General features: G+C 56.4%; 1 protein-coding gene across 5 annotated transcripts in view; it reads right to left on the bottom strand.

Moving 5' to 3' along the window:
• The window catches only part of TNS1 (tensin 1), a 61,698-nt gene that overhangs the window by 28,070 nt on the left and 18,101 nt on the right, over positions 1–15,527 (bottom strand). For all 5 annotated transcript variants that reach the window (XM_056495724.1, XM_056495721.1, XM_056495723.1 and 2 more), the window contains 12 exons: positions 12,832–12,881; positions 12,362–12,533; positions 11,957–12,007; positions 11,350–11,472; positions 10,990–11,054; positions 10,804–10,887; positions 10,592–10,704; positions 9,945–10,005; positions 8,520–8,595; positions 8,256–8,385; positions 7,818–7,883; positions 7,107–7,268 (listed from right to left, as the gene is read on the bottom strand). In XM_056495724.1, the coding sequence (XP_056351699.1) occupies positions 7,107–7,268; positions 7,818–7,883; positions 8,256–8,385; positions 8,520–8,595; positions 9,945–10,005; positions 10,592–10,704; positions 10,804–10,887; positions 10,990–11,054; positions 11,350–11,472; positions 11,957–12,007; positions 12,362–12,533; positions 12,832–12,881 (1,153 nt within the window). The remainder of the gene's footprint in view (positions 1–7,106; positions 7,269–7,817; positions 7,884–8,255; positions 8,386–8,519; positions 8,596–9,944; positions 10,006–10,591; positions 10,705–10,803; positions 10,888–10,989; positions 11,055–11,349; positions 11,473–11,956; positions 12,008–12,361; positions 12,534–12,831; positions 12,882–15,527) is intronic.

Raw genomic sequence — 15,527 nt, 5'->3', positions numbered from 1 at the left:
GGCAGTAGCACCGAGCCCAAGTCCTACCGAGTCAGGGCCCTCTCTGCTGCTGATTTTCCAGTCCTGAATCCCTACTGGCACTATCCCAAGGAGGCAGTTGAGCCCCAACACCACCTCAGGACCACGCAAGGTCCTCTCTGGGCACTTGGTATGGGTTGGGGTGGGAATTTCTCCCAAAGACTCAGAGCTTCTTCATCCAGCCAGTAAAGCCAGGAGCCAGTAGCATTTGTCTCCACAACACCTCCCATACTGGGGAAAAGGGGAAGAGAGGGAGAGAAACCCTTTCCATGGAAGGAAAAAGAGAAAAGCAGCATATCCAGGGGCACTGTCAATGCTGGACAGGCTGAGACACTGCTTGGAGACAGGGGGAAAGGCACAGCCCTCCTGTCTGAAGGCAGCAGTAGGTGCTGGATGGTCTCAAGAAACAGGGCAAAAGTCCAGGATGGGGGCAGAGAGAACAACAGCAGAAGAATAGAAAGGAAAACGGAATAAATAAATATAAATGTAAGCACATGGGGTCAAGAGAGAAAATAGATAGGAAAGGCTTTAATTACTCTGGGCTGGGTACTGCCCCACAGCTGAGAGAAATGTCTTCAAGAGAGGTCAGGATAGGACAGAATGCAGTTCATGGCAGAGACAGAAAGCTCCAACTGCTACATCCCACCTACCCCAGAACCTCTGGCGAGGAGGGGACATAGGGGGTCTGGTGGCCACCCCCAAGAGAGGTAGCAGGGTAGTAAGCAGGGAACACCCTGTGACAGCTCAGACATTAGCCAAGCCCTTGTCCTATGGATGCTCACATCTGATTGTTCATCCTGTCCTCAGCCCCATGTACCTCCTGGACTCTGATGCCATGAGACAAATCCTGCTATTTGCTGCCACTCCGAAGCCTCCTCCACTATCCCTGGGCCAGATTATCTCTCATATGACTATCTACTGCCTGTTACCTGAGAACTGAATAAAAAACAAAACAAAACAAAAAACAAAACAAAACAAAACAAAAAAATAAAATAAAATAAAATAAAATAAAATAAAATAAAATAAAATAAAATAAAATAAAATAAAATAAAATAAAATAAAATAAAAACTAAGTAATAATGGGACAGAACACCTTAGCCAAACCAGCCACCCTCAAAGCAGCACACTCTCAGGACCCCATTTGCAAAGTGTCTGCAGCTCCCAGCAAGGTCAGATTTCATCCCTGAAGGTCGGAGTAGCTCCTGCCTGGCAGACTGTGCCATCCCATCGTGGGTTGGGTTTGCCTGGGCCCAGCCTCAGACAGAGCTCTGCTCTTGCTCTATCTGCTCCAGCTGTATGGAGGCAGCTACGGGAAGCGCTGAGTCCAGCCTGGTCCCAGCCCTGCTGCCAGGCTCGCTGCCCTAGAGGAGAAATGCTCTGTCCTCTCCCTCTGCAGCACCCTGTGGCTACACTCAGTAAAAAACTGGTCCAGGACAAGTGTGACAACACCCAGGGGGTGAGCTCACATCCCCAAAATCCCAGGCATCTGGGATTGCACACGGTGGGGTGCAGCACACAGCATCGTGCACCAGCACAAATCCTGCCCACGGCTCTGCACCAGTGCAGAAGATAAGGCTGAGGCATCACCGTGTCTCCCTGTGCCGTGCCCCCAGCAGCATCCCACCTGCTGCCTCCACTCCCCAGCCAGAGCCCTGGAGCACCAGCCCGCAGGGAAGACCCTGGGTCCAGAGACTCTTTGCAAGATGTAAGTTGTGAGCTGAATCTCACAAGGAAAAGTTTAGCCTCCTTATCTCTGGTTTCATCCTGTAACCAGGTACGATGGCACAGAGCAACTCCAGCCCCTGAGCCTTGGGTCACCAGAACCACAAATTCACCACCCAGCCCCAGACCAAAGAAAAGCAAAGTCGAGACTTACCAAAAGGAACGGGGATTAAAAGATCCCAGGCGAAGGGAAGGAGCAGGCAGCAAATCCCTTTCCTTCACCCCTTCCTGCACCAGAGCCTTGCAGGGGCACCTGGTGTGGTGGCAGCTCCAACGGCGTCCACAGCCAGCGCCGTGTGTCCGTCCAGGACAGGAGCCGACGGCTGGAGCAGGCTTGGGCTGGCGTTTGTCCCTTTGGCTTTGCTCTCCCTCTGGCGCAGGGAGCTGTTCCCTTCCCAGCGCCGTGTCCCGCGGGGCCGCGAGAGGGGGACCGGGACGGCGGCGGGAGGGGTGGACACGGGGAACCCCGGGACACGGGGAGCTGGGCAGGATGGAGCAGCCGAAGGTGGGAGAGGCCGGAGATGGGATGGAGGCGAGGAGGTGCGGCTGTGTTCCCCTCCGCCCCAGACCACACAGGGACCACAGGGAGGAGCGGGAGGGAAAGGGGAGCGGCGCGGGGCGGGCGGCGGGGCCGCCCAAGCTCCAGCCCCAGCCCGAGTTAACCTCGGAGAGGTGCGGAGAGGGTGGGAGCCATGGAGGGAGGACAGCCAGACAGACAGCTTCCAGCTATGAATATTAACTACTTCCTCCACAGGCAGGGCTCCGCCGCGTTAACTGTTTCCTAGGCAGGACAGCCAGCCGGACAGCTGGACAGCCTGCCCACCTCGGACCGTGCACGGAGCATCACCCCGCTGGGTGACCCCTCATTTGAGACACCCAGCCCTGCCCAGCTCCTGCGTGCATGTGTCACACCTGTCCCCAAAGAGCAGCGACACATTCAGAGTGGGGATTCCTTCCAAACCACACATGATGTTGAAACCCAGACGGGTCTGCAAATTCAAATGTCTTGCTGGAGACTTTACTTTCTCCATCTGAAATAACTACACAGCTAAAGAGAAGTGGAAACCAGCCATGGACAAGCCACCAACCCTGCCGGCCCATTTTCACAATGCCCTTGCCCCCTGCCAGCACCACGGGCACAGCATGGACATGCGAGCCCTGTTTTTGGGATGCACCCCAAGCAAAACCCATGCTGGGATGATGCTGACAATTTGCTGGTCCAGGTGACAGCCAGCCCACCCCACATCCAGGCCCCTGCCTGAACTCATGCTCAGGACACCACACCTCAATTGATCCAATATACTCAGCACAACGTGAGGCTCCCTCCACTCTAATCCCCCAAACCGCACGTTTCCCACACCCCCATGGATGACGGCAGGGGATGAGAGCAATGTTTCCAGCCGGCCCCCTGACTCACAGCCCTGTTTGCTCCCAGATAATAGCACATGCCAAGCCAGTATCCTTCCAAAACCTTCAAAGTTTGCTTATTTTCGCCCTGGCTGTGTCGGCTGCTGGAGGGCAGAGAAAGAGCTCCCCACTCCTGCTGTGGGACAACCACAGTCCTAAGCACAGAATTGATGCAAGTTTTGGCTTCAAGGACAATTTAAAGAGGGAAGAGAACGGGCTGTTTCCACCAGCTGGTCTCTCGTTCCCTACATCCCAGCCCTGCCTGGTTCCCGGTCCCAGCGGGAACAAACTCCCCCAACACCCCACATGACAGACCCCAGATCCTGCCCTGGGAATAGCCACACTCCAGCTGAAATGTCTAGCCAAGCCCATAGATGCTCCAGCCTTTCATGCATGGGGAATAACCAGGAGCAAGAGGGACACTCCCTGTGAATTCCCATCTAGCCCACACAGATCCCCACTGCCTTCCAAAATGTCCACCTCAACACACCCTTACCTTGCATCAGATGGAGCAGAGAGAAGTGGAGAAGAGCAGAATAAGGAAGGGGAAAGAGATTCCTTCAGCTTTAGTCAGTTGGTGAAGGCAAGAGGAGAGCCAGTGGCCCCCTCCCCACCGAGCCCAGCCCCGGGATCGATCCAGCCGCAGGGGGAGAGCAGGAGCCCACCAGCAGCTCCAGCAATGGATTTAACAGATCTGGCCTGGTCCATCTGGCTCTCCACCTCTGCACAGCCTGGCCTTTGCTCCTGGTAGTGGGACAGGATTTGACCCCACTAGGAAAGGTGTACCCCATGAAATGCTGACTCTCCTAGGGAACAAACAGGTGACACAACCCCATCGAGGGGCTTTCTCCTCCATGGAAAAGTGCAGGATCAGCATCCAGCTCCACTTGTGGGGCTCCAGGACCTCCTGACCTTTGTCAGTGGTTCAGGCTCTGATGTGACTTCCCTACATTAGAAGGGTGGGATGCTCATCCCAGTCCCCACCCCAGGCAGCCCTGCCCTGTGAGTGGGGATGTGTGGGAAGGCAGGGATGAGCTGCAGGGGAGCCCTATGCCAGAACCATGAGTCAGGTGGGGATTTAGCAACTCTCTCACAGATGTAGGATTTGGCCAGGCCCTGGCCCTCTCTTCCCAGCCTGGTAAAAAGACAGGGCAGGCAGTGCCAGCCCAGTGTGGGTCCAAGGACCAGTGGTTACAGGGAGTTGCTGGACTGGGGACACATGCCCAACGCTTTCACATTTCACACACCACCCTGGGATGGCATCTGAGGTCCCCCAACAACAGTCACACATGCAGACCTTGAGGACAGCCCGTCCACTGACTCCATGCCAGCCCCAGCACCCTGTTCTCCATCAGCACTGATGTTTCTCAGCAAAACCAAACCAGGCCATAAATGATCTCCAAACAGAGTTACAGCATCCGCAGTACGCCAAAATTTCTCTGCGTGATCCTCCAACCAGCTGCAAACCCAGCAATGCCACATCCAGCTGCCAGCCTCCTCCTGCCTCTCTGGAGCCAGCTTGGCACCCCAAGGAGAGCCACCACAGTGCTGGCAACCACAAAAACAGCCAGAGAATGAAGCATGCCATCACTTCCCTTCAGCCTTCAAACACTCTCAGCCAACAAATGGCCACGGGGACTGCAGCAGGAATCTGCCAAGCAGCCACCACTGACCCCAAAGCCCCTCCAAGGAGAAGGGAGGGCAGGCAGAGACATTCGCTTTCCCCAGGATGTGGACATGGCTGAGGGGCAGAAGGACCTGCTGTGGGGGTACCCAGCACATCCCACTCTCCCTAAGGAACATGGGGCAGCCCAAACATGGTGGGCTGCAGAGACCAGCCTGAGTGAAGCAGGAAGGCGAGTTTGCTGATGGGGCCAGCCTGTTCCATGGAAGCGGCTCACAGAGAGCCTGTTGAATCCAGCTGGGTCCCCCCAGCCAGAAAGCAAGATGTGGGGGTAGAGATCCCCCTCTCATGCCCCCAGCTCTGGAAGAGCTTAGTCAACCAATGACTCCACTGCAAATGAGCTTCCCCTTCTCCAAGTGCCCACAAGATAAGCACAGCAGAGGTGAGGGGAACGCCAGGACAGGCACCACCCCCAGCCACCCGCCTGCCCCTCCAGCTTTGGGGTCCCACAGGACCATCCCACCCCAGCAGGCACCCCCCAGCCCTTATGGGTGCTGCATGCTGAGACAAAGCTGCTGCAGAAAGGGCATCCACCTGCACGGAGAGTGGCCGGCAGAGGGGCGGCGTGGGGGAACCCACCGTGCGGCAGGCGATGCCGGTCCCGCTGGCCCGCGCTGCAGCGACCGTCCGCGGGGAGCCTTCGCCGAGCGGCAGCACGGCCAGTGGCAGGGACAAGGAGCAGCGGCTGATCCCAGCCCAGCGTGGCTCCTGGTGCCAACCTCACCCCCCTCCGCCCCCGGACGCCGCTTGCTCACGCCTGGTGGTGCCAAAAATGCGGCGTGCAATTCCCTGACCAAATAAGGCAAGAACGACCATAAACAGGGACCCCCCCTGCACAAGTGGACACCAGAGTCCCCATCCTGGCTTGAGACAGGCTGGAAAAGAGGAAAAGTGACAACAGAGAGGGAAAAAGATGGGAGCCCCTCAAGCCCACACCGACTCCCACTACCACTGCTCAAAGTGCCCCGGGACAGCTGGGAAAGACCCTTCATAGATGGGCTTCTTGCAGCTGCACAGGTCAGAGGGCAGGCTTCTGCCTGCAGCTTCACCCTTATACAGTCCCGGCTCATCTCCAAACTGGGGCAGTGTTTACAAATTCAAGGTGCTCTCATCCCCTCCTGCCACCCTTCCCAGCAGAGAGGACAGCCCAGTCGCTGCATGGAGGTACCTCCACAGCCCTGACACCTGCTAAGACCCCCAAGGGGAAATGGGGAGGAGCCCTGGGGTACTTCTGCAGTCCCAGTATTCACCAAGACCCCCATGAAAGTACAGAGATGAGTCCTGGGGCACCCCTGCAGCCCTGTGAGGGGCTGGGGTGCAGAGACTTTGGCCCAGGGTCCAGAGGGGAACACATGCAATGAGGCACTCAGGTCTCTGCAGGCAGGAGGGGACTGCCAGGCAGTCTTGCTAGCTTGAGGCTGGACCCACAGCTCCCCAGCCTGCACATAGCCCACAGCTGAGCCTGCACATCACGAGTTGCCTGTTTACTGCCCTGTGCCAAGGCAAGCGCCCGTGCCAGCTCCACAGAGCCGCCCCAGGTCCGGTTCCATGTGACCACCATAGCAGGGACACTCTGGCCTGCCCCAGGCACCCAGAGCCCTCACCCTCCCTGCGGGCACCGCCATCCACAGCTCCCACTCGAAGCAGCTGGTGACCTTCAGGGACATCAGGGACCGCAGCTGTCCCTGCTCCAGGGACGCCTCTCCAGATCTGGCCAGGAAAGCCCAGGCATCTGCTTGGCCATGGGTGGCCTGGCCTCCAGGACAGGGGCCCACCACCCTTCCACATACAAGTACTGCCCGTTCCTGCCAAGTGGGTGACAGCAGTCAACTTGCTGCAACAAAATGGGTGCTCAAAGGGCTTTTCCCAGCTCTGAGAGATGCAGAACACTCTCAGAGACCAGTAAGATAACCTCATCCCCTGTGACTAAGGCACATTTACACCCTGCCACGCTTGCAGCACGACAAAGTAGCTGGGATACCTAATGGTCCTGCAGACATGGGGTTTGGATCTGCTAAAGCTCTGGGGCATAAACTAGGGCTGGACTCTGCTTGTGCAAACAGAACCCTGACAGCTAAGTGCTGAAAAGAAGAGCTCCCTGGCACTGTGGCAGAAGGCAAAGTCCACGAGATCTTGCTCTCCCATCCCATGGCCACACTGCTCCCATCAGCAGCCACCTGCCCCCAGCTCTGCTGCCCACCAGTGTCCCCTGTCCTGGGGTAGGGGGTATTTCCATGTGGTCACTTTGGCCACTGACCACCTTGTGAGCCCTAACCTTTCTCCAGGTGCTTGCTGGGCAGGGGTGGCTCAGCCCAGGCCCCCTCTGCACTCTCCTCACGCTGGATGTTGAAGTTCTCGTAGGAGTCCCACCGGATCAGTGGGTCAGACGTGTTGTAGTCCACAGAAACACTGGGCCCGTTCTCCAGGTGCTCCATGCCTGGAAAGAGGCAGGATGGTCAAGTAGGATGACAGTGGAACCAGCAAGGGTGGGATGGGGAAAAGATGGCAAAAAGTGAAGGCAAGGAGAAAAGTGCAGATGCCATAGAGCAAGGTGGGAGACTCCTGTAGGAAAGGCAGCATCAACAGACGGATGAGCACAGGAAATATATCAAGACTCACAAACAAGGTATTCAAGACTGCCTGGGATTTTGGGATTGCCTAAAGACCAGCACACAGACTGGCAGTGAGTGTGCATGGGTCTGGACTTTCTGAGCGAGGGAGTCCTTCATTCCCAAGCATTCCTTCCATCTCTCCTGGGCCAGCAAAGGCTTTGGAGAGCAGCCTCCTGGGGAACAGAGCAAGAGAGACAGGGCATCTATGGGTGCTCCTAGATCAGCCTTACTGCCTGGATGCCTCATCCTACCCTGCTGACAAAATGACTGCAATAGGGCAGGTGGAGGTCACAAGGGAGGGAGCAGGGGATAGAGCTGAGAAGAAAGGAGACAGCATCCACCTCCAAACCCCCATGGCACTGAGCCAGCCATACCTTGGATCTTCTCAGGGCCATAGGAGAACACAAACTCCACCTTCCCATACTCAGGGAAGCGGTCATCTGGCAAGGAGAGAGAAGAATAAAGGGACCATCTCCATGCATAACTCCAGTAGTAGCCACTCACCCCAAACACGCCTACAGACCAGCTTAAGGCTGGGAGCTGCTAAGGGATACCCCTGCATGGGGCAGAGCATTTTAGCTCCCAAAACAACCCCAAGGCAGCCCCTCTGAACCAGTAATGGTTTTGGCAATGAAAGGGATGATGGTGCCACCACTTCCCAAGCAGCACCACACCCTGCAGATGGAGCAGGGGTGCCTTGTTTCGGCGGGGGTGGATCTGGGATGGGTGCCCAGATGTCCCCATGATGACACCAGAGTTACAGGGGCAGGAGGATGAGGGAGTTTGGAGCAGGGAAGTGCCAGGGTGGTTACCTCTGAAGGCCTCATCCAGGTCCTCCTTGCCAAAGACGACGTCAAGATCGTGCACAGCACACGTGTGGAACTGCACGCGGAAAATCACGTCACGGGTAGGGCTGCGAAACTTCTTGTGGTAGCACTTCAGCTGCAGAGGAAAACAGGGATGGGCCATCAGGACAAGCCCCCAGACCTGGGCAAGGGGAAATTTGGGGCTCCTGAGGCAAGGCAACCACACAACCCTCTGTTTCCCACGCTGGGAGCTGAGCTGGCGATCCTTACCAAGATATCCCCCTTGAGCAGCAAGCCAGGCTCAATGGTGATGCAGATGCCCGTCTGGCTGTCTCCTTGCACGTTGCTGCAGAGAGGAAAGGTGGGAGAATGAGCAGTGGTGCAGAGACCCCCTCAGAAAACTCCTAGCACCACCTCAGCCACCTTCCACCCAAATTCAGGCAGAAAAGGTGCAACACACAGAGCCTGCCCTCCCTGTGACTGAGAGGATCATCCACCACCTCAAGGGCACCCATTCCCAGTGGAAGGAGGACAGGAATGGGAAACAGAGGCACAGCTCAGCAAGGGTGCAAAAACTGCCGGGTGGGAGGGTTTGCTCAGGTTCCAAAGTGCCAGGGCTGGACTATCAGCCATCCACCCAGCTCCCATGGCTCAACTGGGGCTTAGGACACAGAGGGAGGAATCTCTGGGAAGACTCTTCTCCCTGCCTCAGTTTCCCTGTGGGAAGCCCTCCCCTCCCAGTCCACTGCCGACAGGCCGCCGACGGGCGGTGGCGTCAGCAGACAGGGACAAGGGAAGAAAGGAGTAGGATTTCACAGGCAAGATAAACCTGGAGTTTATTACAGGCATCCCATAAACAGTCTATTAAAAGCTGAAAGGCAAGGCTGGGATGGCAGTAAATCTCAGCTAACAGGGGCCCATGGATGTATGGAAGTGAGATCCTGGTCCTGGGGGCTGAGGCGGGAATATCCCAGAGGTGAGGTGCTGTGGTCCCTCCAGGGAGAGCAGGAGCTAGGGGTCCCACAAAGACTGGGATGTGGCACTGGCAGAGTGTCTGGGAGGCTGGAGAAATCAACTCCTGCTTTCCTTTCGTCAGTGCCTACTCCCAGAATCAGCACTGGAAAAAAACCTATGGGGAGATTAAAACAGGGGGAAGATCTTCTTTGGAGAAAGAAAGGATATTAGCCCAGCTGGTCAGGGCATGGTGCTAATTACACCAAGGTTGTGGGTTCAATCCCTGTACAGGCCATTTACTTAAGAGTTGGACTCAATGATCCTTGTGGGTCCCTCCCAACTAAGAATACTCTGTGATCTGTGACGACTAATCCAGGCAAGAAGAGCAGTTCTTTAAGCAGGGAGAGAAGAAATGCCTTCACCTCCCAGGGTGCCTTCATCTCCCAGATGTCCCCATCCTGTTTTCCTCCAGGGACACCCAGCCCCAGGCTCCGCGCAGCCCCAGGCTCCCTCTGCTGATATGCGGAGTCACTACAGCCCTCCCAGCAAAGGGTCCAGTACGGCCCAGTATAGCCAGTTACCACGTCCGAAAAAGAGGAAGCCCCTTTTTTTTCCCCAAATGGACAAAGCACAGAGCACAAGACCACAGGGGACTTGTCCTTGACCCTCTCCATCCTCCCCAGCTTGCCATGCCCCCCCGTGCTGGGCAGCAGGAAAGCCCCACGGCGAGGAGATAGTTACTAGATCCCCGAGGTGTAGACGGGCTGCATGGCCTGGTAGATTTTCAGGAAGGGCCGACAACCTGGAAGACATCAAGGCGGGGAGAAAAGGCACACTGCTGTTAGCCGGCTGGGCGGAGGGGCCAGGGGAGGGATTAGTCACGGGGGAGAAATCCAAACAGGGAGGCAGCCAAAGCAAACAGCCGCTCCCTGCCCCAGCCAGCCCGCACAGACCAAGGGCAACATCTGCAACGGGCAGAAAGGATGCTGTGGATGAGCTGAGAAAGGGCAAAGCCCTCACAGTTTGGGACCTGCAGGACCTAGGGCACGTGCTGGGCTGGGGATAGGGGTGGGATGATGACCTGGGTGAGGTACCAACACCAGACAGCATACTGCATCCCCAACCCCAATCTGGTGCTGTCCTTGGAAAAGCTGTCAGGAAAACATTGTCACCCCACAGCTCAGGTTAGTGCCCAGCACCTCTGTGGGCATCTCTGCCAGAGAAGGGTAGCAGCCTGCTAATATGAGTGAACAGCCTCTGAGAGGGAAAGGGAAATTCAAATTGCCAAGGAAATGGTGGAAACTACCCCACAAGGAGGACAAGCCTGGCCAGGCAATGTGGGGTGGTGGTGTGGGAAGGAGGCTGGGGAAGCAGCTGGGGGCACCTACCGCCTTTTGACTCAAAGTTGGGGATGCCATGCATGATGACGTGGTGGAGGAAGAGGGGCTTGTTGTTCATCTTGATGCTGCCAGACAGGAGCCCACTGAAGTAATGGATGTACCTGGAGGGCAGACAGGCAGCTCAGGGGCAGAACCCACAGAGGAACATCCACCTTGGACCCTACACCCAATCCAGCCTGCAAAGGCATGCCAGGACCCACCTCTTCTGGGATGGCTGTCCCACTGGCACCACCTTGTCCTCATAGAAGCGCTTCATGGCAAACCTGTCCAGAGCCTGGTCAGCACTGTGGGCATGAAAGGACAGATGAGGTTGAAGGAAAGTATTGGCACCAGCACCACTGGGATGGTGGCCCCAGGGCCACCCCAGGACCTCGTGTCTCTCTCACCTGGCTGAGATGTTGCTGTAGTGCATGTAGGCAGCCACCACCACCCCCAGCCGGCCACGGTTCCCCTGCAGGCACACAGAAGAAGGGGTGTCATGGGGCAGCAGGGCCTGTGAGCACCCAGGCACAGAATCCCACAGAGGCACACACTGATCCCTATAAGCATACACCAGCCCAGAGATGCCCCAACCCTTATTAGACATACAACAATCTACACATATGTGCTGACACCTCCCTACACCCCAAACCACAAAACACCGCATTCTCTACATCTCTCAGCCTCTGAGGCTGCTCAGCCCGATCCCTGCAGCCCCACAGACCCCCAATGCCCCCAGCTGTGCCCCAGTGATGGGTCCTGCCCACCTTGTTGTGCAGCACCACCACGTTGTGCGCCGCTGCGTTGAGCCACGTGTCCATGGCTTTGCAAATGCTGCAGATCTTCTCCAGTGCAGGGGTGTGCATGTCAGGCCACCCAAAATCCAGCACCTAAATAGGGGAACAAACAGCCTGGGGTCACAGGCACTCCCATGCAGAGTTCCCAGCCCAGGGCACATACACAGGGTAGGCATTACTGTGTTGCTCTGACATGCAACCTCCCAACCCTGCACCCCACTGCCCAGATCCCTGCCTCAGGGAGGCCACCATGGTCCCAGATCTCAGGCCCCTCACCCCAGGTTACTTGGCTCAGCTTCTGTGGCTCCCCCATCATCAGAGGGATGAGGACAATGCCTTAGGGAGGTCTCCAGGAGACTCCAAACAGCCAGCTTTGGGCTGAGAATGGCAGACTGGGAGGGCAATGGGAGTCAAGCTGAAATACCACAAACACAGTGTGAAGTCTCAGTGTTTTTCTAAGGGTTTTCCCAGCTGGACAGAATAGAAAAGGTGGTTGTGTCTCCCCTAGAGATCTTGTAGCAGGGAGCTGGTCCTGAGGCCCCTGAGACCCCCACTGTTTCTCACAGCTGTGACCCACCTTGGGGTGAAGTTTGTTGACATCACGTCTCCGCTCAGAGAGGTTGAAAAGCTTTAGGGAAGATGAAAAACAGAGTGAGAGAACATCTTCCTCCCTTGCTGCCACCTTACCTCTTCCTCACCCCAAAGCCTTCCCAAATCCTGCTATGAGAGGCTTCCCCAGACACATTACCCTGAGTAACACCTTGCCACGGGGCAATACAAAACCAAAAACGCCCAGGGGGTCTGAAAGGGACTGATAATCTTTAATGAAGAAAAAAGTCTAACCAGCATAGTGCAAAGACCCTCCCTCAACAGAGCCCAGACAGAGACAAGGATGCAGTATCCATCCCCTGCAAGCACCCATCCCCAGCTGGGCAGCCCAGCCCCTCCACCAGCCTGACAGGGACCTGGCTGTGCCCCTCACCACATAGTTGTTCCCATGCTTGGACTTGAGCATGTGGGCCACTTCCCGGAGGTTGCTGGAGTAACTCTGCTCCTCGGCCGTGCTGGGGTAGGACACAGCAATGATCCGCTCCGTGATGTACACCAGGTCCAGCTCACAGCTGCTCTCCATGGCTGCAGTCAGGCTCATGCTCCTGGGAAAGGGAGGGGACCACTGTCAAGACATGGCATGGGGAGGGGACACAGGGACCCTTCTCCACCCTGCAAAATAGCTGGGACACATGGGGACACAGCTGCCTGCAGCCTTTCCCCTGCTCCCAGTCCTCTTGGGGTGTCTTGGGGACCAGGTTGGGGATGGTGAGTTGTAACTCCTGTGTCTTCTCCACTGGGAGTATCTCCCAGGTACAGCACCTCTGGAGAAGCAGGTGCTGGTGGGAGGGAGCTTCAGGCAGAGCAGAGATGGTCATCAGAAGGGGAAACTGAGGCAAGTACCTGGATGTTTTGCAGCGTGACTGCCCACTCCTGGGGGATTTTGTGGCATCCTAAAGAACCAGAGAAGAAAAGCAAGTTACTGCCAGGACCCAGCCACAGCCAGCACAGGGGTCTTGCTAGACCTGGGTGTGATTGTGCTGCCCAAGCATCCCACCTCCACCACACTGCACTGAGCATCCTAACATCCCCAAAATATCACTGTCTTCAAATCCCACCAAGCATCCCAGTGGCACAAGCAGCTTGACTCATCCCACATGTAAAACCCAACCCTCACAACCCCAGTGCTGCTGGGACCAGCTGCCACGGGCACTGTGGGGCCAGTGCCTTGCCAAAGGGCCCCAGAGGACCTTTTGGGAGGATGCTGAGCAGGTAGACACGATCTTAAGCATGTCACAAGTGCCCCTTGTCCCTGTCAGGCTGCAGGCACACCTGCTGGGACAGAGCTGCTTTGGCCCTGCCTGCAGCAGCGGCAGGTTCGCTGCCCAAGCAGCATCGAGGAGCCAGCCAGGCACGACAGTTTGCTTTGGCCCCAGCTCCACCGAGCCAAACGCCTGGAGGAAATGTTTGAGCTCTTGGAGCAGGAAACTTCTATTTATGCGTGTTCTCCGGCCTCGAAAATTTCATCTGCAGCCGGCTCGCTCTGTGACTTTGTGACCTCAGCCGAAAAACAAAGCAGGGTTTCCAAAAAAAACCGCTGAGGAAAAACACACTCGCACCTCATTAGTTTTAGTATCTCCAGCTAATAAGCAGAAGTCATTTAAAGACTCATCTCACGCAGGCAACACGCCTGGAAGGATCAGAAATGAGAGATGCATCCTGCAGCTGATTCCTGGGATGCCCCACTGGTCTCCAGAACTGCAAGACTGCTGCTTCTCTCCTCAGGACTGCAGCATCCCACAGCTAGCACATCAAAGGGAATGGGAGGAGGTGGGAGAGAGGTTTCCCTGACATCCTTCACCTGCCCATCCAGCACAGTCCCAGAGCTGCTCCCATGGACAGCCAGCATCACCCTCCAGCAGCCTTGCATGCCCCTCTCAAGGTCAGGTTGCCCTGCAGAGCAGAGCCAGGCTCAGCAGCCCTGGGGCCTGGGGACAATATCACCCCTCCCAGCCAAAGACATTCCAGAAGGCAGCAGCTTTGCCTCAGTGCTCAGAGGTGCTTGAACAGCAGCGACAATTCCCTCCAGTTTTTCCTCAGGGTGCCTGTTCACCCCAGAAACCCCCCAGCATTGCTGAGGGCAAATAAGGAGTTAAAATGCAACAAAAAGAGAGGTAAAACCTTTCCTGGGAGAGCCAGGCTGCATGGAACAAGCCTGAACCTGAATATGGGCTTGTCCCTGCATCACCCAACAGTGATCAGGATGGGATCCCCACTATGGCTTGTGCAGTGCCCAAACATTCATAATGGAGATCTCTGGAGTCCCACACTCACCAGCCAGGGGAATCCCATCAGTCCATGTCACCCCATCCAGCTGCAGCAGCTCCCCAAACCACAGCCTTTCCCAACACAGAGCTGACATGGGGAAACCAGGAATCACCCCCAGCTCCTACACAGGCAAACTTCGGCACAGGAGGGCAAGTAATGTGGGGACACCAGAGCCCCTCTCTGTCCCCATACCTGGAGAGCAGTGAGCCCCTTGCTAATCCATTTCCATGCCATGGTGGCTCCACTCCTGGCCCCCTCCAGCCCCAGGGGGGCGGGTGCCTGCAGCCCGAGTGTGCCCTGCTCCCCAGCTCTGCCCTGCTCCCCCTCGCCAACCGCAGCCGCGCTGTCTCTGCCACCAGCCCCTGCACGAGGAAGAGTCAGCTGCAATCAGCTGATAGGAGCAAGCACTCCTGTTATTAAACACTCCTGTGTGCTGCTGGGCTGGGAGACCTTGCAAACGTCCCCTGTGGAGACAGACTCAGCCAAGCCAGTATAACCCAGTCCAGCCCAGCTCAGGACAGGCTGGTCCCAGTCATGTTGGGTTGACGATCCCTTTACCAACCCCATCACGAATATGCCTTCCAGTCCCAAGCTAGCTTGGCATGACCCCAAGCTCCTGACAGCACCCAAAATTTGCAGGCCTCTTCTACTTGGAAAGGATGAAGAAAGGCACAAGAAAGGCTTTGGAAATACCAAGGAACTTCCCTGAAAGACAGCAAAGCCAGCAAAGGAAGCTTCTGACTGGATTTTTTTGAGGATGCTCTTTCTCATGGTTGGAAACATGTCCTGGACAACCAGAGGGATTAGGCAAAGCCAGATCTCAGGTGAGGAAGGCTTTCATCCTCTTCCTCATGGGAACCATCATGCCTCCATCCCTTGGGTCCCAGCCCCAACACACAGGGAGGCCAGCAAGCTGGCTGCCAGCGGGGTCCCCGTTGACTTTGGCAGTGCATCTATCTACACTGTCTTAGCAATCTCATATCCACAGATTAAATAACAGATCCTCAGCTCCAAGACAGGAAAGCCAGCTTTGCAGCAAAAGCCTCAGACCTGAGTATGCTGGGCTACACCACCATCTCTGTCAGCAACCTTGGGCATCATGCTTGGCCTTTGGCATGGCCATCATCACCTTGGCTGGGAGGGGGAGAGGATTTCAGGGCCTCAGATATGTCAGGAAACTACAGGAGCATTCCAGGCTGAGGGATTTTGGCTCCAGGGAGTGCTTGCAGTAAATGGGACAGCTATGAGTGACCCCCTAGGAGGGAGTGATC

This window comes from Oenanthe melanoleuca, chromosome 7 (assembly GCF_029582105.1).
Source record: "Oenanthe melanoleuca isolate GR-GAL-2019-014 chromosome 7, OMel1.0, whole genome shotgun sequence".
In the NCBI taxonomy this organism is placed as follows: Eukaryota; Metazoa; Chordata; class Aves; order Passeriformes; family Muscicapidae; genus Oenanthe; species Oenanthe melanoleuca.
This window is presented reverse-complemented; position numbering and strand designations above follow the sequence as displayed.